Source organism: Rutidosis leptorrhynchoides, chromosome 3 (genome assembly GCF_046630445.1).
Source record: "Rutidosis leptorrhynchoides isolate AG116_Rl617_1_P2 chromosome 3, CSIRO_AGI_Rlap_v1, whole genome shotgun sequence".
In the NCBI taxonomy this organism is placed as follows: domain Eukaryota; kingdom Viridiplantae; phylum Streptophyta; class Magnoliopsida; order Asterales; family Asteraceae; genus Rutidosis; species Rutidosis leptorrhynchoides.
The window spans coordinates 207,511,078-207,535,086 of NC_092335.1; the positions used below are offsets into that span (position 1 = coordinate 207,511,078).

The 24,009-nt window shown below is 33.1% G+C and overlaps 1 protein-coding gene across 1 annotated transcript; it reads left to right on the forward strand.

Annotated features, from left to right (window-relative positions):
• Nucleotides 1-12,924: 12,924 nt before the first annotated feature.
• LOC139897179 (uncharacterized) lies at nt 12,925-15,176 on the forward strand. The gene is made up of 5 exons (XM_071879852.1): nt 12,925-13,374; nt 13,947-14,145; nt 14,282-14,346; nt 14,433-14,643; nt 14,727-15,176. The coding sequence occupies exons 1-5, from the start codon at nt 13,070-13,072 to the stop codon at nt 15,084-15,086; spliced, it is 1,140 nt and encodes a 379-aa protein (XP_071735953.1). The 5' UTR covers nt 12,925-13,069; the 3' UTR covers nt 15,087-15,176.
• The last annotated feature ends 8,833 nt before the right edge of the window (nt 15,177-24,009 follow it).

The following is a 24,009-nucleotide window of genomic DNA, read 5'->3' on the forward strand; positions in this document are numbered from 1 at the left end:
TAATGTATTTAATCACTTTTAAAGACTTAAATACATAAAACAATATAAGTATATTTACAAAAGATAGCTATATTTGAATCCTCGTTCCGTTTTCTCAAAGATTTCTATACGTATACCTAGGGTATATGTACCCGTATCATACGCAGCTTCTAGATGTATTTACTATTGGTATATACCAATAAAAATCTGCTCCTTAGCAGCCTTAAATGATTAAGAAACATGTGGAACCAACCATTTGTCAAGTAGCATGAATTATTTAGCAAGAAAACAAAGTTAGGTATCTTTTTTTTCCTTTATAACCTAAAAACGTTTTTATGCATGCACACCATTTCTTCACCCCATTTTCTCATACTTACACTTCCATTTCTCTCTCAAAATACTCTTAACTTCATACTTGATCATCTCCAAGCATTTTCCCCATCATTTAGCTTCAAAAACCTTACTTAAACACCATAAGAAAACCATACAAAAACACTTCAAGAAATCCTTCCAAGAACACAAACTTACTTCCAATCTTTCATCCAATTCCATCACCCTTTTGGTTCTAGATTTTTACTCCTCTTTTATAGCAACCTTGTCCAAGGAACTTGAAGTAGTATCTATGTTCATAACCTTATTCGATTCATATATATATAGCTATCATATTTTGTGGTATACAATTTTAACAACAAGAACATAGTTTGAAAGTTTTCAAACTTGTTTGCAAACTAAATAGATCCTTCTAACTTAACTTTTAAAATACTTCAAGACCTGTAATATAACTTAAATATATGCTAACTTAACAAGGTATAACTTGGTTTTTCAAAGAATATCTTAAAAACTGTTTTTACGACGTCAGAGTGTAACCGGGGACTGTTTTGGGTTGGATAATTAAAAACTATCTTAAACTTTGAATTGGAGGTTTATGTTCTGGAAAAATGATTTTTACTATAAATATGTTAACACATAAAAATTTCATGATTTAATTCAAAGTATAAGTATTTTTAGAAAAATGGTCATTAAGTGTTATTTTTTTGTAACAAAAATGTTTAACTTCATAAGTTTCACTAAAGTTTCACCTATGCCGTGTGATTTTGAATACAAACCAAGGTATTTTCAGTTCATAGTCTTAAAGAGGGACTCGATCCAAGGAGATGGCAAGTTGAATCAACGAAAACGGATTTGTAACGAAGAAACTATGACCGAAACAAAATTGGTTATCCTAGACTTGTTTAACTTCGGGATTAATTGGGAAAAATTAAATAAATCACATATTTCTAAGATAACATGATATTTTATATATATGTACTTATAATTCAATTTTATATGGTTCAGGATCACCCGTAAACAACACGAGAAGATTAATCATAAGATCCCATGTTTGTACGCAACACGTCATTTGACAACACCGGTACTTTATGTACGCAACACGTCATTTGACAACACCGGTACCGTGGGTCAAGATTAATCTTGACCAATACATATACGATGGGGTTTTATTTATTTCGTTGGGGGTTTTATTTATTTCATTGCGGGTATATTAAACATCTAAAAATGAACCATTAAAATTGAATTACTAACAACGAGCTGCTAACTACGGACTAAGGAATTATTCAAAGTATTAAAAGTATAACAAGTATATATATGTGACGTTTGTTTAAAAAGAAAAGGTATTGATATATTATATATGGATAGGTTCGTGATATCAACCGGAGACCAAGTCAAATTATATATATCTTCAAGACGAAAGTGAGTATATAGTCCCATTTTTAAACTCTAAATATTTCGGGATGAGAATACATGTATTTTATGTTTTACGTTATGGACACAAGTAACTGAAAAATATATTCTACGTTGAGTTGTACCACTGGCATACTTCCCTGTAGCTTGGTAACTAATATTTACAGCGGTATTGTAAACGCGAATCCTGTTGATAGATCTATCAGGCTTGACAACCCCAATCGGACTGGACGACCAGTATTCAACGGTTGCACAGTACTTCGTTTCGTGACTACACTTGGTACAGTGTAGTAAGATTTCATATTAAAGGGAATATGCGACGTGATTAATTGTTAAGTATGGTTACCAAGTGCTCAACCACTTAGAATATTTTTATTAAAATGTTTATATATGAAATCTTGTGGTCTATATTTATATCGCTGTCGACATTAAACCTATATCTCACCAACTTTATGTTGACATTTTAAAGCATGTTATTCTCAGGTATGAATTAAGTCTTCCGCTGTGCATTATCTCGTACTAAGGATACTACTTGAGGCCATTAAGGACTTATATCATAAGGCGTTGCATTCGAGTCATTGAAGTTCATAGAGACTATTATTAAGTAAATGGCGGTTTAGGTCATTTGAATATTATGAAATGTCAGGCGAATATGTCAATTATGGATGTAACTATAGATTGCCTTTTAAGAATAAATGCAACGTTTGTAAGATGTATCATATAGAGGGCAAGTACCTCGCAATGTTATCAACTATTGTAATTCGTTTGTAATCAATATGGACAACGTCCGGATGATTAGTTTCGGATCCTTTCAGTTGGTATCAGAGCGTTGGTCTTAGCGAACCAGGCCTTGCATTAGTGTGTCTAACTAGTAGTTGTTAGGATACATTAAGTGAGTCTGGACTTTGACCGTGTCTGCCTGTCAAAAGTTTTGCTTATCAATCCTAGTCGGAAATCATCTGCTTATCATTCTTAGGGAACTGCCTGCTAATCATTCTTAAGTCTAGACACGTCTTATTGCATTTAGTGCATCGATAGTTTATAGACAAAATTCATATCCTAGCGTATCTGTTACGATAGACATTGCCTGACGTATTTCAAAGATTCTCCGTAATTCATGGGATTTTGATATTATATATACATATGTAAATTATGTATTGAAGAGTACCAAACCCAACTCCTATAATCTATTCCAAACCAAAAATTCATTTCTCCGACCATACAAGATGGATTCTTCATCCAGCTCAAATTCCTCCGACTTCGATAGCTTCGCCGATATGGATTTCCATTCGAGCTCCGAGAACAGCGTTACCGGAATGGATCAACCAATTTCCCATCATTTATTCTGGATGAATTGGGGATGGGTTCGTAATATACTAAATTTCTGGAGGCAAGAAGAAGGTGATCCATTCCATCCACCAAATTGTCCTCTTAACGATGAACCTGAAGCACTTACCGGCGAACCTATTCGAAACACCATTTTCTCGCTCATTTCTAGAGTATCTCGTCATGATTACATACTATCCCATATTTCAAATCTTGTTCATTCGCTCGTTCCAACCGTCAATCATCCCGGTATAATAGAAGAAGTCAACGAACTCCGTGCTCGGGTAGTGGTTTTGGAGAATATGGTGCGAAGGTTACAAACACCAACAGCAGCACCAGCAGCATAATCCGTACTACCATCGTCAACGCCGACAGTACCTTTATCACCCCAATCACAACCGCGCCTTAAATCTCAACATCACAATCTGTATCTCGAATATCAACATCACACGACTCAATATCTGTACTTCGAGTATGATCTTCGTTCTATATATCGTTCTACATCGATTATCTTCGCTTTACGTATCGTATGACGATTATGTAATTTCTAAAGTCTTAGAGATTATGTAATCTAGAATTAACGATAAATCAAATGAGTTTAATATCATATTGACTCATTAAATCTATGATTATCTCTGAAGAAAATATATATGCAAGTATATTTTCATAAAGATAGTAATTAAAAATTCCTTCGTACAAACTATTAATGATGAAAATATTTTAACGGGTGGGTAGTACCCGAGGAATATTTAGAATTCACATTAATAAGTTATATTGTACATTCTTGAATCTGATTCAACGATTATCTATTATCTTACTTACAACCACCGATATTCGTATCCGCTCACCCCAGAATAACCATTTTCAATCAAATTTCATATTCGGATTTTGACCTACCAGAATCCAACAAGTGGCATAAAGAAGAAAACATTGGACAAAATAAAAAAAAAAAAAATTGTTAGAAACACACGATTTAACTAATTAAAAATCTATTAAGGATTCCACGCTAACTGTTCCGGCTAACTCTGGACAATTAAAATGAATTAAAATGTTGATTGTAACATATGAAGCTAAACAATTCTTCAAGCTTGCCACTTGATTTTATCTTAAACCTCATTCGTAACTTGACGATTACAATTCGCATTCAAATCCTTTCATGATTCCTGAAAACACCTCGACCGAGAAGTTGAACCCGCCGCACCTCGCCTACGGAATGAAGATTTATACATACAGTTATACACCTGAAGAACTCTCGAACCCAAATTCATAATTTAACACATAACGTATTGAATCCTTTGCCATTTATTAGCAAGAACAACCCTACAATTCCTTTTCAAGAAGCTAATTTTGTCACAGCTCCACTTCGACTTTTCAGTGAGATTATTTCTATTATAATCATGATATTTATACCTTGTCCTTTCGCCGTCATTACCGGAAAACCTTTTATATCCCTCGACAACATCAAAGGTGCACCAGCAGATCGTTATCCTTTTGGCGAAATCAACAATCAGTATTTTGAAAATCTCGCGGAACTTCTTCCATCATATCTATAATGTCTATCCCTAAGAATTTCATAATCTGAACGTGAAGTTTCTGAAAAACACCCGGGACTATGAAATAGTTCTTGAAATGCTAACGAAGCAGCAAAAACTGTAAACGACTTTAACGGTCAAAAGTTTGATGACAAAGAATAGTAAGGTGGTAAAGCTGAAAAAAAAAAAAAAAAAGTTTGGAACTAGAAAACGGATGAAGCAAAGTATGAAAGAGGCTGTGGATAAATCACAGGGACTGAACCTGCTCTCAAAGAATACAAACGATTCCGTACCTGCTGAAACCGTCAGTAAGAACCCTACTCTTTATTCAAAACCTTGCCCGGATGATATTTTTCATCATCATCTTATCTTAGATATTATAAGATATCTTCATATCATTCGTTATACATATTTTTCATATTTCTGGAGATATTTTTACAACTATTCCTATCTGCGATCATTTATCTCTCCGTAACATCTGCGTTACAATATAAAAGAAACTGTGTTAATTTCTAAATTCTGAAACCTCCGAGATTAAAATATAAATGATTTGAAGTAGTGTTGGGAACTGATGCATGAATTAGTATAATATAATGAAACTTGATCAACTTCATTATATTACAGTAAGTCATGTTAAGTTTCTAATGGAATGTGATGATTCACAGTACCGTCATCATGTGCCATGTTACACGGCTCCTACATTCTATCAAGTCTCCAAACATATTAGAACGTATCACCTTGATAGTTCTATTTTTCCGAAATATTCGAGTAATTTAACGAATCAAGATCGTGCCATTACAATTTCATTCTAAAACCAATAGCTAGGTTCATTCCAAATTTCCTACCTACGAATTTCGAACCATTGTTCGCTTGGCTCGAGGACGGGAAGAAGAAACGAAGGGACAAAACCTCAGAATAGAAATAGGAACATAAACCACAGCAAATAAGAGAGAGCATTAACTGTGGATGACAATGATTTTAAGGGACGGGAGTAGGAACATCGAAATATAAGGGAAGGTATAAAACCTAACAACAACCCCGAAACTACAAACCGTGCATATCAATACGTATTGCAACGTAAAGGCACGGGAGAATTAAAAACATTATAATTCCAAGGAAAGGATAAAAGAGAATATATTCTTCTGGTGATAGATGAAAAAGAAGAATGAAAGATATGAAAGTTAGAAATATAACAAGGATTAGAATGGGATGGAGCATATTAGCGAATGTCTTAAAGTAGGAACTAAAGAGAAAGAATAGAAGATGTGGGAAGAAAGAAAGGGAAGGAGGTAAATTTATAGTGAAATATTCGACAAAGAAATCAAAACAGATTGCCGCGTTAAATCAAAGAAGATCCTGATCGCCGCAAAACTAAATCTTATTACATAAGATTTTCTTTAAAACCCTTAAATCCCGGAAATCGATCATAATCACGTCATCGGTTACAACAATTCTATATTTACTCATTTCACTCTTTTGTGATAGCTTCGCTCGTGCGTCTCACATAACCGAATCATTTTATCTAAATCTTTCAATAATGATAAAATTTCATTATTACCTCATATTCGTCATGAAAACATTCCTATTGTTATTTATGACAACCTCTACCAAATTTCGAGGACGAAATTTCTTTAACGGGTGGGTACTGTAACGACCCGGAAATTTCCGACCAAATTTAAACTCTAATCTCTATATGGTTCCGACACGATAAGCAAAAACCCTAAAGTTGACCCTCACTTTTTCGATCGTTCTATACTTATAAGATTAATATTTACATAAATTAAACCTTACCAACATGATAAGCAATCCAAATTGTTGAGACTTATGTTTTCGAAAAGAGTTTTACACAACGTTTGACCGTCTAGTTTGACCGATGATATCACGAACTATACAATATATGATAATTATACGTTTGTGTATATATATGTATATATACATATTTAACATGATCTAAGAATGTTTTAATATCTCATTTTGTATTAATAACAATAAGTTATAAGTATATTTTGAAACTACTAACTTAAGTTTTCAAAACGATAACCATACGTAACGTTATTTGACTTAAATACTTATGACCTATAATGTTTATACATATATCGTATAAGTAATGTATTTAATCACTTTTAAAGACTTAAATACATAAAACAATATAAGTATATTTACAAAAGATAGCTATATTTGAATCCTCGTTCCGTTTTCTCAAAGATTTCTATACGTATACCTAGGGTATATGTACCCGTATCATACGCAGCTTCTAGATGTATTTACTATTGGTATATACCAATAAAAATCTGCTCCTTAGCAGCCTTAAATGATTAAGAAACATGTGGAACCAACCATTTGTCAAGTAGCATGAATTATTTAGCAAGAAAACAAAGTTAGGTATCTTTTTTTTCCTTTATAACCTAAAAACGTTTTTATGCATGCACACCATTTCTTCACCCCATTTTCTCATACTTACACTTCCATTTCTCTCTCAAAATACTCTTAACTTCATACTTGATCATCTTCAAGCATTTTCCCCATCATTTAGCTTCAAAAACCTTACTTAAACACCATAAGAAAACCATACAAAAACACTTCAAGAAATCCTTCCAAGAACACAAACTTACTTCCAATCTTTCATCCAATTCCATCACCCTTTTGGTTCTAGATTTTTACTCCTCTTTTACAGCAACCTTGTCCAAGGAACTTGAGGTAGTATCTATGTTCATAACCTTATTCGATTCATATATATATAGCTATCATATTTTGTGGTATACAATTTTAACAACAAGAACATAGTTTGAAAGTTTTCAAACTTGTTTGCAAACTAAATAGATCCTTCTAACTTAACTTTTAAAATACTTCAAGACCTGTAATATAACTTAAATATATGCTAACTTAACAAGGTATAACTTGGTTTTTCAAAGAATATCTTAAAAACTGTTTTTACGACGTCGGAGTGTAACCGGGGACTGTTTTGGGTTGGATAATTAAAAACTATCTTAAACTTGGAATTGGAGGTTTATGTTCTGGAAAAATGATTTTTACTATAAATATGTTAACACATAAAAATTTCATGATTTAATTCAAAGTATAAGTATTTTTAGAAAAATGGTCATTAAGTGTTATTTTTTTGTAACAAAAATGTTTAACTTCATAAGTTTCACTAAAGTTTCACCTATGCCGTTTGATTTTGAATACAAACCAAGGTATTTTCAGTTCATAGTCTTAAAGAGGGACTCGATCCAAGGAGATGGCAAGTTGAATCAACGAAAACGGATTTGTAACGAAGAAACTATGACCGAAACAAAATTGGTTATCCTAGACTTGTTTAACTTCGGGATTAATTGGGAAAAATTAAATAAATCACATATTTCTAAGATAACATGATATTTTATATATATGTACTTATAATTCAATTTTATATGGTTCAGGATCACCCGTAAACAACACGAGAAGATTAATCATAAGATCCCATGTTTGTACGCAACACGTCATTTGACAACACCGGTACTTTATGTACGCAACACGTCATTTGACAACACCGGTACCGTGGGTCAAGATTAATCTTGACCAATACATATATGATGGGGTTTTATTTATTTCGTTGGGGGTTTTATTTATTTCATTGCGGGTATATTAAACATCTAAAAATGAACCATTAAAATTGAATTACTAACAACGAGCTGCTAACTACGGACTAAGGAATTATTCAAAGTATTAAAAGTATAACAAGTATATATATGTGACGTTTGTTTAAAAAGAAAAGGTATTGATATATTATATATGGATAGGTTCGTGATATCAACCGGAGACCAAGTCAAATTATATATATCTTCAAGACGAAAGTGAGTATATAGTCCCATTTTTAAACTCTAAATATTTCGGGATGAGAATACATGTATTTTATGTTTTACGTTATGGACACAAGTAACTGAAAAATATATTCTACGTTGAGTTGTACCACTGGCATACTTCCCTGTAGCTTGGTAACTAATATTTACAGCGGTATTGTAAACGCGAATCCTGTTGATAGATCTATCGGGCCTGACAACCCCAACCGGACTGGACGACCAGTATTCAACGGTTGCACAGTACTTCGTTTCGTGACTACACTTGGTACAGTGTAGTAAGATTTCATATTAAAGGGAATATGCGACGTGATTAATTGTTAAGTATGGTTACCAAGTGCTCAACCACTTAGAATATTTTTATTAAAATGTTTATATATGAAATCTTGTGGTCTATATTTATATCGCTGTCGACATTAAACCTATATCTCACCAACTTTATGTTGACATTTTAAAGCATGTTATTCTCAGGTATGAATTAAGTCTTCCGCTGTGCATTATCTCGTACTAAGGATACTACTTGAGGCCATTAAGGACTTATATCATAAGGCGTTGCATTCGAGTCATTGAAGTTCATAGAGACTATTATTAAGTAAATGGCGGTTTAGGTCATTTGAATATTATGAAATGTCAGGCGAATATGTCAATTATGGATGTAACTATAGATTGCCTTTTAAGAATAAATGCAACGTTTGTAAGATGTATCATATAGAGGGCAAGTACCTCGCAATGTTATCAACTATTGTAATTCGTTTGTAATCAATATGGACAACGTCCGGATGATTAGTTTCGGATCCTTTCATAGATGAACCACCTAAGTCGGAAACATGATTCACCCGGGAGGTACTAGGTTATTTACGATTAACCGAAGCTTGGGTTTTCGAACCCTTGCTTAACTGCTCAAAGAAGGTCCATTCTTCCTCACTAGATCGAGTTAAAAATGCCCCACCACTAGCCGCCAAAAGAAATTGCCTGTTTTGGGAATCCAAACTATCATAGAAAACTTTAACCAATTCCCACTTTGGTATCTCATGGTGCGGGCATGCCCTAAGTAATTCCTTCAGACGTTCGTACGCTTCATGAAAAAGTTCACCAGGCAATTGCCTAAAAGATTTTATTTGCGTACGCATGTCTGAAGTTTTACTTATGGGATAAAACTCCTCTAAAAACCGTTTTTTCATCATCGCCCAAGTATTAATACTCCGGGCGGGTAAAGAGAGAAACCATCGTTTTGCCTTATCTTTAAGTGAATAAGGAAATAATCGCAGACGTACCTCATCATCAGTGAAACCGTTTACCTGATTAGTAGCACATATCTCATTAAACTCAGTGATGTGTTCATATGGTTCCTCGTTAGCCATACCTCGGTAGGTTGGCAATATTGAAATGAGTTGAGGTCTGACCTCAAATCGTCGATTGTTTCCTCCTGCCGGTGCAGGATAAACAATAGGTGAGTGATCCTCAAAATCACCCGGTTGGTACTAAGTATCTACTCCTCTTTGTCGTTCGGCCATCTCGTTTCGTTGATCAAAAACTTCCTCTTCAGTATCGGAATCTGATTTAGGAGAGTTTGGTGGAACAATCAGATGTGACTCTAACTGTGGTTGAGTGGATGCTGAAGCCACTGTCGAGCCCTTTAAAATTCTTGTAGCTTTTCGATTAGCTTTTGCGGATTTCTCGATTTTCGGGTCTAAAGGCTTAAGATTTTGATCTCCCGAACTCCGAGTTTGCATAAACTAATCTGCACTTCAACAAAAACAAGAACACCAAGCTTAAAACTGACAAAAACAAAATAAGCAAAACACTATTTTTGGATTTTTATTGGTTTTATAATTTTTATGGTTTTTCTAATTTAACACGAAAGCAATAAAATAAGAGCTTGCAATCAAGCGCACACTTCCCCGGCAGCGGCGCCAAAATTTGATCGGTGTCGAAGGGCCGGTCAAAAATACTTTAGATAGGGTAAGCAGGATTCGTTCCACGGGAAGTTATGGTTAACTAGCAAGCAATTTCAAGATTGGTTTATTTGTGATTAATTAAAATTAACTAAAGTAAAGACTAGATTAATAATTACTAAGCAAGTGTAAACTTTGAGTATTTAAGAGCATAAACAATGAGCTAATTAAAAAGGTTGTAATCAATTGGATGAAAGTCTTTATCCCTTCACAATCCCATTCTAACATGCATTCATTCAAACAAGTATTATGTTTATCAAGTATTGATCAAATCTCATAGACACGATTTCTTAGACTTATCAATTCTAACTATCTTGGGATTGAATCATGCAACCTAGACACTATGTCTTTATCCTTAATCTAATTAACACTAAGTTGGATCAAGAACACAATGTTAAATCACTATAATTCAACTTGCAATAATCACAATCAATAATACTTGCATTGATCAATAAACAATTGGTTTATAATATCACAATTCAAAAGACATAAGTTTCATAACATTACAAACCACATAAACTTGAATGAAAAAAATACATGTATCAATTGTTCATGGAAGGAATAAAGTGAAAAGAAACTAGCCAAGCATGTTGGTGATGATGATCATGGTTGCTTCTTGAAGTTGCATGAAGAACACTCCTTGAAACCTAGCTTGAATCTTGATTTGATGATGATTAATGGTGTGTTTTTGTGTGTTTGATGCTCTAAAAACTGATGGAAGATGATATTAATTCGTAGCCTAGGGTTTCCATTATATAGGGGTGAAGTAGGGTAACCCCAAGCATTAAATCCCTCAAATTCGGCCTCAAATTTTATCCAAAAATAGCTTCAGCCGCAAATTACGCTCACCGGGCGCCTACATGCGCCCAGCCGCAAAAACCAGCCGCCTCCTTTTGCCCATTTTCCACCTGAGAGAATTTTTTGCACCAGCCAGCGCCTACATGCGCCCCCCAGCCGCCTCCTTGCGGTTGGGCTCCAGTTTTCTCATTTTTTCTTGTTTTTAACCCCCGTTTTCGCATTCTCGTCCCAAATCGTTACTCATTATAAACACCTCATGAAATAACTTTCTAAACCTCAAATATACACACAATATCCACCTCTTAACATCAATCATGATCGGTATTTATGAACCGATCATGCGGAACCAATGTGATTGTTGCTAAAGAGGTTTCCTCTATAAACACAAAAATAATCAATATGCTTTAAAGTGTTGTAATATACACTACTTCAAAGTTTGTTTAGTTGTGCTTAGATAAAATTAGTTCTCTACAAATCACTTCCTTTATTTTTAACATATTTTAATTAATATTTGGTTATTAGAAAAAAGTTTTTTATGCTTTTATTGATTTAAGAACCAACTTCTAATCAAACGTATTAAACAGCTAAACGTATAATTAAGGTTTTCCTATTCAAGCTAAGGTATATTCTTACGATGTACGCGAACAGAGTTATCCATGACTGTATCCAATCCCAAATGCTAAATTTCAAAGCAAATTTGATTAGGACATACTTCTTTACGGAATGTATCTTCTATACCCAAAATTTGAATCGAAAACTCTGATATTTGAAGACTTATGCTTGAATTCACATGTGCCTACCTTTATGGTCTAAGACATGGGTTAAACCAACCCATCTCATTAAGAAGTGATCATTTATAAAGTGGTGGATATATACATTGATCGAGTGAGACCATTTTCCACAACTCGCAAAATGAAGAGCCTATATGAAGACAAATGTAGAAACATATTCTGGCCAAGGCTAACCATTGATTGCAACGATCATGCTATACAATCTTGTACTCGGGTGCTCATGCTTCCTGTATTTGTTTTCCTTTTCACGTTCGTGATGGCTGCGTGTTGGTTAGACCTTGTAAGTTTTAACTCCATTAACCATCCGTGTGTAACTTTCATAAAAAGAGATTTCGTGTATAAATGTTCTTATGGTAAAATTTGGTCTATTAAATCACATGTCCATGTGAAAACTTGGTACATATTTTGCAAGTGATTAGGTATGTTTATAAGCGAAAATGGCAAAACAAGTAGGAATAATGATAATGATAATGATCATATGGCATTTTTTTTTAAATAAGAACATGTAAGAGAACATAGTTTTATCAAATTTAAACTATAGTTATTAAACTTAATATTCGTATCTACATATACAAAATAATGATTCAAAATTAAAAATTACAATCACTTCATAATTTTTTGAATCCGTTTAACATGACAAGTTGTGAATCACAACTAGAGTTTGAACCCTTAATCAAGCGCTCTTAAGTATTTTGACTAAATTTTCATTGTAATTTGTATCATCATGATAAAGTTTTTCTGCTTAGCCTAGTCAGTATTTTTACTTTGATGTATGCGTCAGACCAAGTATCTTGTAAAGTTTTTCTTTTTTTGTGGTTCGAAGTTAGATGATAACCTTTTTTTGTTGTTTTTGTATGAATCTAACTACCATATCTTTGTAGTCCATGTTTTCAGGCCAATCAATCCTACAATTTCAAACACCGAAAAAGGTTCAAAGTTCTCCTTATAACTGTCTAGCATGGAACCAAACGTTAACATGCCCAAATAACAACTATCCAACAACAACAACTTATAAACATCAAGACAATTCATCTTTAAAAACATGTCCTGATTACTTTCGTTGGATCCACGAAGATTTACAACACTGGAAAGATACAGGAATCACTCGAGACATGGTTGAAAGAGCACAATTAACAGCACATTTTCGCTTAGTAATTGTTGATGGAAAAGCATATGTAGAAAAATTTAGAAAGTCAATTCAGACACGCGATTTGTTCACGTTGTGGGGGTTTCAACAATTGTTAAGACGATACCCTGGTCGGATTCCTGATTTGGAACTTATGTTTGATTGCGATGATCGGCCTGTGATCAATGAAACACGCGTAAGGGGACGCGATGGACCTCCGGCATTGTTTAAGTATTGTTCTGATCACCGGAGCTTTGATATCGTCTTACCAGATTGGTCTTTTTGGGGATGGTAAGTAATCTATCAAAAATATGAACTTTGTTGTTACAAGTTCTTTTCTATTTTACTCTATAACAGGTTAACAGTAGGGAATTTAATTTACATGTTTAAATCTCATAAGAAACTACACCATACAAGTTATTGGGGTTTCAAAAGTGATGAAAGGGCTTCAAAAGTTAAAAAAAAAAAAAAAAAAAAAAATTTGATAGTACCAGAAATAAAAGTTCTTAGTCAAATTGCTACTGTTTAATAAAATTGCTACTGTTTAATAGTATCTTTAAAAAATTTGTGTTATATAACTATATAAGTAGGATGTATGTATATATACTCTATGTTACATTAATAGTTGTTGATTTATCCGATATGATTTATCAAATACATAAAGAACTGATTATTTGATTATTGCGTTACTAAATAACATAATCAGATTCAAACACCCTTAATATATAATACATTTTGGTACAACTAACCATTTGATTATGATTATCTAAAACGCATAGTCAATTTTCATTCGCCGTTTAATGGTCCTGTTATATTAAACGCAGCCGTATTTGATTAATCAATGGTCTTTTGTGTTGACATAGGCCAGAAACAAATCAAAAGCCATGGGAGATTATATTAAATGAGATAAAAGAAGGAAACAAGAGAGTGAAATGGGAGAATAGAGCACCCTATGCTTATTGGAAGGGCAACCCTAATGTGTCTCCAGTTAGGATTGATCTTAAAAAGTGCAACGTAAACATCACTAATCATGTCGACTGGAATACTCGTTTATTTTATCAGGTATTTGAGTATTTTTTATACTTTTAACGACAACCTTTTGGGCTACGGTTAGAAATATCCTTAAGATTATTGTTACCACTTGCAAATTATAGTTATATAGTATCAATGATTTAATATTGCTAGTTGTATAAAACAGGATTGGGTTAATGAGTCTACTCATGGATTCAAGGGTTCTAATATTAAAGATCAATGTACTTACAGGTAAAACACATTCAACAAATACTATTCTGTTTTTTTTTCTTCCAATTCTTTATTTATTTTGGTAGTGACAATTCGTATTTGGGCAGGTATAAGATATACATAGAAGGATGGGCGTGGTCAGTAAGTGAAAAATACATATTGGCGTGTGATTCACCAACGTTATATGTCACCCCACGTTACCACACTTTCTTCGTTAGAGGGCTAGAGCCGCTCAAACACTTTTGGCCCATTCGAGACAATGACAAGTGTCGATCTCTTAAATTTGCCGTTGAGTGGGGAAACAATCACACTTCCAAAGTAATATCTTAATCTTCCCGAAAGAGTAAATCTTAATCCTAAGTTGTTTCAATTAAATGCTTTTTTGTCATTGAATTTGTTAGGCGCAAGAGATGGGTGAGGCGTCAAGCCGGTTCATTCAAGAGGATGTGAAAATGGATTACGTTTATGACTACATGTTACATCTTTTGACGGAATACGCTAAGCTTTTAAAGTTTAAACCTTTTATTAGTCCAAATGCAACGGAGTTGTGTTTAGAGTCGTTAGCGTGTCCTGCAGATGAAAACTGGAGGAATTTTATGGTGGAATCGCTTGTTCGACAACCTACTAATACGAGCCCGTGTACTATGCCTCCCCCTTATGATCCTTCAATTTTAAAAGATATTATAGATAACAGAACCAGAGCTATAAATGAAGTTAAAATGTGGGAAGATGAATATTGGAAGAATCAGAACTTGAATTGAGGATATGTAGCCATTTGTAACAACCTACTAATCAGGTTGTATGTTTTAGTGGTATTTACTTAAAATTATGGTCGCAAATATCAGATATTGTCATATTGTGACAATGTTAGGTGATATAAAGCATATAAATTGTGTTATTCTATTGATCGATGCATACATTTTGCCAATGTATGTTGGAGGTTTTATTGAAATTTCGTGTAGGGTAAAATAATCGATAGCCGGATAAATCACTGAATCGTGGTATCACTTTCCGAAAGTAATTATTCGACCCTTATTGCCTGAGTTACACGAATATCACTTTGGGATAAGACAGAGATTAGTTCTTGTTATTGGCAATTAACAAGAACTCTTTTGCATAAGAGTATTAAGGTGTTTTTGTGTGTTTATTCTCATAAATGATAGTCCATATTTATAGGCATCCAAAAACAAGTATTATTCCACGATGTAGATGTTTCACCTACTCCACGATAGAGATGTTTCACTAACTCCACGATAGAGATGTCTTACTAACTCCACGGTGGAGATGTTTCACTAACTCCACGATGGAGATGTTTCACCTACTCCACGATGGAGATGTTTCACCAACTTTTTAACAGCAAAAGTGGGTGCAGGAATAATACTTCCATAATCACTCAAATTTGTGATGATGGAAAACCACTTTCGGGTCCGGGTAATCTATCACTTAATGGATGTACACTCCGTACCTCCTAACCCATTTACAAGTGTAGATTAAATCCCTCAATTACACTAAATTTCCAACAATCCTCCCCAATTTAGTTCAATTCGTTTCATGAGAATTAAACAAATTAAAACAAAAACTCATGCATAAATGAAAATATCTTGAAGATTGAATTTTCACCTTAGTACATTACACATTCCAAATATTCGAGAATCGGGGTGTTCTAAGAATTGAACCCTTCAACCCATTTGACTAACTGAAAATAATATACACATAAGTTTTCAAATACTCTAAAGCTATCCTGACACTTTACAAGCCATGTGTCCATATCCTTTCATGAATGTATCTAAAGCAAAAGTCCAAGCTTTGTTAAAGCGGCAAAACTTCACATTCACATAGGTACTTCATTTCAGTCATGCATCTGCTCATGCACTTTTTCAAATGAACTATTAAGAAGCTAGACTTCAACCTCACATTCAGCAGGTCCGAGTACATACCTTACCTTGGGATGATATAAAATTTATGTACTCCAAATTTCTAAGTATAAGCCTTCCACATTGAATTCAGCTTCTGATTTTCATCAGAAGGGAATTGGGTATCTTATAATTAGAAATTTAAGTGGACTTTAAACCCATCCCCATAGCAGAATTGTCAACCAAGTCTCTTGCCAATCCCTTCGTCAAGTGATCAGCTAAATTCTGTTGTGACCTCACGAACACTATAGAAATCACCCCATTCATGATAAATTCACGAATCATGCTATGTCTGACACCTAAGTGTCTAGACTTTCTATTGTACATCTGACTATAAGCTTTTTCTAATGTCGCATCACTATCACAATGAATAGACATGGGTGCTATAGGTTTAGGCCATAATGGTATTTCATGGATCAAGTTTCTAAGCCATTATGCTTCTTTACCAGCAGCAGCTAAAGCAACAAACTCAGATTCCATCGTTGAGTTGGTAATATATGTCTGCTTCTTAGAAGCCCATGAAATAGCACCTCCCCCAAACAAGAACACCCAACCACTTGTTGAAGAATGATCTTCAATATTGGTTATCCAACTCGCATCAGAATATCCTTCTATTACCGAAGGAAACCCATTGTAAGATAAACTATAGTCTATAGTTTTCTTCAAGTACTTCAGTACCCGCCTAATTGCTTGCCAGTGATGAGTACTAGGATTACTAGTATATCTACTCAGTTTTTCCACTGCAAAATCAATATCCGGCCTTGTACAAGTCATGGCGTACATCAAACAACCAATCACCTGAGAATACTCAAGTTGTGATATAGCTTCACCTTGATTAGGCATAAACTTCTCACTTGGATCCACAGGGGTACTCACAGGAGTACATTCAAAACAATTGAACTTTTTCAACACCTTCTCAATATAATGAGATTGACAAATCGAAATTCATTTGCTTTCACGTTTGATCCTAATGCCAAGGATAACGTCAACCTCCCCCATATCTTTCATGGAGAATTTTGATGACAAAAATTCTTTTGTTAAATCAACCTGACTTTGGTCAGTCCCAAAGATTAACATGTCATCAACATATAGACAAATTATAACTCCTTTACCAGAATCATCCTATTTACTATATACACATTTATCTGCTTGGTTTAATTTAAAACCACTAGATAAAACCACTTCATCAAACTTCTGATGCCATTGCTTAGGTGCTTGTTTCAAACCATATAAGGACTTCACAAGTTTGCACACCTTGACTTCATTTCCTGGCATGACAAAGCCCTGAGGTTGGTTCATATAAACCTCCTCATCCAAATCACCATTCAAGAATGCTGTCTTCACATCCATCTGGTGAATAACCAGATTGTGAATTGTAGCCAAAGCAATCAGCAGTCTAATGGTAGTGATACGTGCCACAGGAGCATAAGTATCAAAATAGTCAATTCCAAACTTTTGTCTAAAGCCTTGAATGACTAACCTTGCCTTGAACTTTTCAATAGTTCCATCCACCTTCATCTTCTTTTTGAAGATCCATTTGCAACCCAAAGGTATGCTACTAGGAGGTAGATCAGCTAACACCCAAGTGTTATTGCCCATGATGGAATTCATCTCATCATTAATTGCCTCTTTCCAGAATGCAACATCCTGAGACCTCATTGCTTCATCATATGTTTTGGGATCATCATCAATATTGAAACAATACGAATATTGGGTAGAAACATCATCCCTGGAACCTTCAACTAAGTATAGTTGAAAATCTGGTCCAAATGATTTAGGTTTCCTTTCTCTTTTGCTTTTCCGAAGCTCAAGTGACTGATCAACAACCTTTTCAGAGACTTCATCATTACAATCCTTGTTGATTCCATTGTTACTTAGAATCATGTTCTTTGGTCTATGTATAGATGAAAATCGATTTTCATCAAAGATTGCATCCCTTGAATCAATCACAGAATTGATTGAGACAAACTCATTAGGCTCTATTACATAGAACCTATATGCCTTGGAATGTTCAACATATCCAACAAATATGCAATCTATACCTCTTTCACCTAAACTTTTCTTTTTGGGATCAGGCAGTCTTACGACCGCCCTACAACCCCATACCCGAAGATAATTCAAGTTAGGTTTCCTTTTATTCCAAAGTTCATAAGGTGTAATCCTGTTTCTTTTGTTAGGAACTCTATTAAGCAAATAACAAGCTGTTAACATAGCTTCCCCCCAAAATCCTTCACTTAAACCCGAATAGGATAACATGGAATTAACCATTTCCTTGAGTACCCTATTCTTCCTTTCAGATATACCATTTTGTTGTGGAGTATAAGGAGCTGTGGTCTCATAGATAATACCAACGGATTGAAAATACGATTGGTCAATGTATTCACCTCCCCTATCCGTTCTAAGTCTTTTAATCAAAGCCTTTTGTTGTAATTCTACTTCAGTTTTAAATATTTTAAATTTATCTAATGCTTCATCCTTAGTATGTAACAAATAAACATAGCAAAACCTAGAAGCATCATCAATAAAAGTCACAAAATATTCCTTGTTCCCTAAAGTAGGAGTAGCATGCAAATCACATAAATCACTATGTATTAATTCCAAATTTTCAGTATCACGATGTACATTTTGAAATGGTTTCTTAGTGATCTTTATTAACATACACATTTTACACTTTTCATTGTTCATGTCAAAGGCCGGTATTAATCCATCTTTAGACATATCTTGCATTCTTTTAAAGTGTACATGTCCTAGTCTAGCATGCCAAAGTGTAGAATTATTTATGCTAGAAGTAGATATAAAAGCAAAATTAACATTCAAGTGATTAATGTTAAGTCTAAACATTCTATTGCATAAATAACCAAAACCAACAAACATACCATATTTTGACAAAACAAACTTATCAGATTCAATCACTTGTTTATAACCACAACAATTTAACACAATACTGGAAACCAAATTTTTTCTTATTTGTGGTACATGCAAAACATCAAACAAACAAACAGTTTTTCCAGAACTAAAACACAAATCCACACTTCCACGTCCATGAACAGAGGCTGTTGACTCATTTCCCATATGAAGAATTGATCCTTCACTCACGGACTCGTAAGTCTTGAACCAAAATCTATCCTTGCATACGTGGGTGGTAGCTCCCGAGTCAACCCACAACGCGACATCATCATCCTGCACAAAATAAGCCTCAGATATTATGACAACCCGGGAATTCCCAATCAAATTTAAACTTAACTTCGACTGTTTCCGACGATTCATGAGCCATTATTTATAAATGATTAAGTATTAATATTAATTTGTTATATTAATATTATTATTATTTATCATCATTTACAAGTATTACAACTATTACTAATGTTATTATTATTATTAATAATTATTAATAACGTTAATATTATTAGTATTATCACTTTTACTAAAAGTGATAAGATTATTATAAGTATTTTTATTATTAATACATTTATTATTAAAAGTGTTATTAACATTCTATAATGGTTATTATTATTAATTATAAATAATATTTTTATCATTAATATTGTTATATTAATATTGTTATCATTATTTTTACTTATCATTAATACTATTATTATTATTATCATGATTATTACTTTTATTATTATTAATAATACTATCAAATTATTATTATATATTTATTAATATATTTAATAATAATATCAATTAAAAACAAAATGTAACGACCCGGATTTTTCCGATCATTTTATACCTATGAGATTAATATTTACATAAATTAAACCTTACCAACATGATCTAAATTGTCGATATTTATGTTTTTAAAAAGAGTTTTACACGACGTTTGACCGTCCAATTTGACCGATGATATCACGAACTATATAACAAACGATAATTATACGTTTGTGTATATATATGTATTTATATATATTTAATATGATCTAAGAATGGTTTAACATATCATTGTGTACTAATAACAATAAGTTATAAGTATACTTTGAGACTACTAACTTAAGTTTTCAAAATGATAACTATACGTAACGTTATTTGACATATATACCTTTAACCTATAATACTTATACAAGTATCGTATAAATATGTATTTAATCACTTTTAAAGGGCTTATATACATAAAACAATATAAGTATATTTACAAAAGATAGCTATATTTGAATTCTCGTTCCGTTTCCTCAAAATTTCTACACGTATACCTACAGTATATGTACTCGTATCATACCCAGCTCCTATACGTATTTACTATTAGTATATACACATCACAATCACTTTATTAGCAGTCATGAGTCAGCCAATTTTGGATCTTAGCATGCATGATTAATCAATTTGGCATATTACAAGACTTTTGCACAATATTACAAATTTATACATCTTTTCACCACCATTTATACTCCATTCCAATTTCATTTTTACTACACATTTTCTCTAACCAAAAACACACTCTTAGGAACCTTAAGTGTTCTTCACAATCTCATCAAATAACCATGAAGATCTAGCTTCAAAAACAACCCTTAATCATCATAAGAAAATCTATTCAAGAACACTTCAAAAATCCTTCCAAGTAAACAAGTTTACTTCCAACCTTTCAATCCAACTCCACCACTCTTTTGATTCTAGGATTTTTCTCATCTCTTACAGTAACTTTGTCTAAGTAACTTGAGGTAGTAACCTTATTCATAATCTTATTCAATTCATATTCATATAGCTATCTTATTTTGTGGTATAAAATTTTAACAACAAGAACATAGTTTGAATGATTTCAAACTTGTTCGCAAACTAAATAGATCCTTCTAACTTAACTTTTAAAACACTTCAACACCTGTAATATATCATAATGATATGCTAACTTAACAAGATATAACTTGGTTTTACAAAGAACACCTTAAAAACTGAATCTACGTCGCCGGAGTGCAACCGGGGGCTGTTTTGGGTTGGATAAATAAAAACTATCTTGAACTTTGAATTGGAAGTTCATGTTCCGAAAAAATGATATTTCTTATGAATATGTTAACACATAAAAATTTCATGGTTTAACACAAAGTGTAAGTATTTTTAGAAAAATGATCATTAAATGTTGTTTTTATGATGGAAAATGATCACTTTCATAAGTTTCACCAAAGTTTGACCTATAACCTGTGATTTCGAATACAAACTAAGGTATTATCAGTTCATATTCTTAAAATTTGACTCGATCCAAGGAAGTGGCAAGTTGAACCAACAAAAACGGAGTTGTAATGAAGAAACTACGACTAAAACAAGATCGGGTATCCGAAGCTAGTTTAGTTACGAAAATATTTGGAGAAAAATTAAATTAATCATATATTTTCTAATTAATATGATATTTCATATATATTTACTTATGATTTGATTTTATATATTTCAGGACCACCCGTAAATAACACGAGAAGATTAATCATAAGACCTCATGATTGTACGCAACACGTCATTTGACAACACAGTACTTTATGTACGCAACACGTCACTTGACAACATGGTACCATGGGTCGAGATTAATTCTGATCAATACGAATACGATGGGGTCTTTATTTATTTTATTTAAGCAACTAATTGTGGACCACTAACATCGGACTGCTAACTACGGACTAAGAAAATATTAAAAGTATTAAAAGTATATATATATATATATATATATATATATATATATATATATATATATATATATATATATATATATATATATATATATATAACGATTACTTGAAAAGAAAATATGTTGATATATTATATATATGGTTAGGTTTGTCATATCAATCGGAGACCAAGTCGTGTTTATTACCTTCAAGGCAAAACGTGAGTATATTGTCCCACTTTTAAACTCTAAATATTTCGGGATGAGAATACATGCATTTTATGATTTACGTTATGGACACAAGTGATTAAAAATATATATTCTACGTTGAGTTGTACCACTGGCATACTTCCCTGTAACTTGGTAACTACTATTTACATGAGGTATTGTAAACGCGAATCCTGTTGATAGATCTATCGGGCCTGACAACCCCAACCGGACTGGACGACCAGTATTCAACGGTTGCACAGTACTTCATTTCGGTGACTACACTTGGTACAGTGTAGTAAGATTTCATAATAAAGGGAATATGCGACGTTGATTAAATGTTAAGTATGGTTATCAAGTGCTCAACAACTTAGAATATCTTTATTAAAACGTTTATATATGAAATCTTGTGGTCTATATTTATAACGCTGCCGGCATTAAACCTATATCTCACCAACTTTATGTTTACGTTTTAAGCATGTTTATTCTCAGGTGATAACTAAAAGCTTCCGTTGCAACATGTTGAATTTAAGCAAGATCTTGAGTATGCATATTTGTGTCAAAAATAAAACTGCATATCGGAGGATTTGTAATGTAAAATATGTTGGAAGTCGTATTGTTATTATCACATGTAAAGTTTGTAAGTCTAAGATTATTGCTAAACGATAATCATTATTAAGTTGTTTAAACCTTGTATTTGTAATAAAAGCTATGGTTTGTATTGTAAAAACGAATGCAGTTTTTGAAAAATGTCGCATATAGAGGTCAATACCCCGCGATGAAATCATATGTTATTGTATTCGTCCTTATGGTTAAGGTCGGGTTTTGACACAAAAAATAAATAGAGAAGTCAAATACAGTACACAAACTTTATATATTTTTTTTCCAAAGTGATCTGCAATCTGCTTTTATGATTTTTTTTTACTTTTCATATATTTTATAAAAAAAAGGCAGATTAAGTATTCCATCGTGATTATTTTTTTAATCTGCTACTGGTAGGGATTTTGTTTTAATCGACCACTTCATGATATATGTTTGATTAAATCTAAAGTGACCCGTCCTAATCCATAAGGACGAATACAATAACATATGATTACGTCGCGAGGTATTTGACCTCTATATGATACATTTTACAAACATTGCATTCGTTTTTAAAAGACAAACTTTCTTTACAACGAAAGTTGACGGCATGCATACTATTTCATAATACATTCAACTATAATTGACTTAATAATAATCTTGATGAACTCAACGACTCGAATGCAACGTCTTTCGAAATATGTCATGAATGACTCCAAGTAATATCTCTAAAATGAGCAAATGCACAGCGAAAGATTTTTTTCATACCTGAGAATAAACATGCTTTAAAGTGTCAACCAAAAGGTTGATGAGTTCATTAGTTTATCATAATCATTTATTTTCATCATTTTAATAGACCACAAGAATTTCATTTCCAGTTCTCATAAATATACGTCCCGTGCATAGAGACAAAAGTCATTCATATGGTGAACACCTGGTAACCGACATTAACAACATGCATATAAGAATATCCCCTATCATTCTGGAAAATCCTTCGAACATGATAAAAACAACATCGAAGTACTAAAGCATCTGGTACTTTGGATGGGGTTCGCTAGGCCCAATAGATCTATCTTTAGGATTCGCGTCAATTAGGCGTGCACTAATTCTCAAAATTAGTGATGTTCCCTAATTCTTAGGCTACCAAGCAAAAAGGGGCATATTCGACTTCGATCATTCAACCATATAATGTAGTTTCGATTACTTGTGTCTATTTCGTAAAACATTTATAAAAATTGCGCATGTATTCTCAGCCCAAAAATATAAAGGGTAAAAAGGCAAATGAAACTCACCTAATGTATTTTGTAGTAAAAATACATATGACTATATTGAACAATGCAGGGTTGACCTCGGATTCACGAATCTATATCATTCATTTATATATTAAAACGTATACTTGTA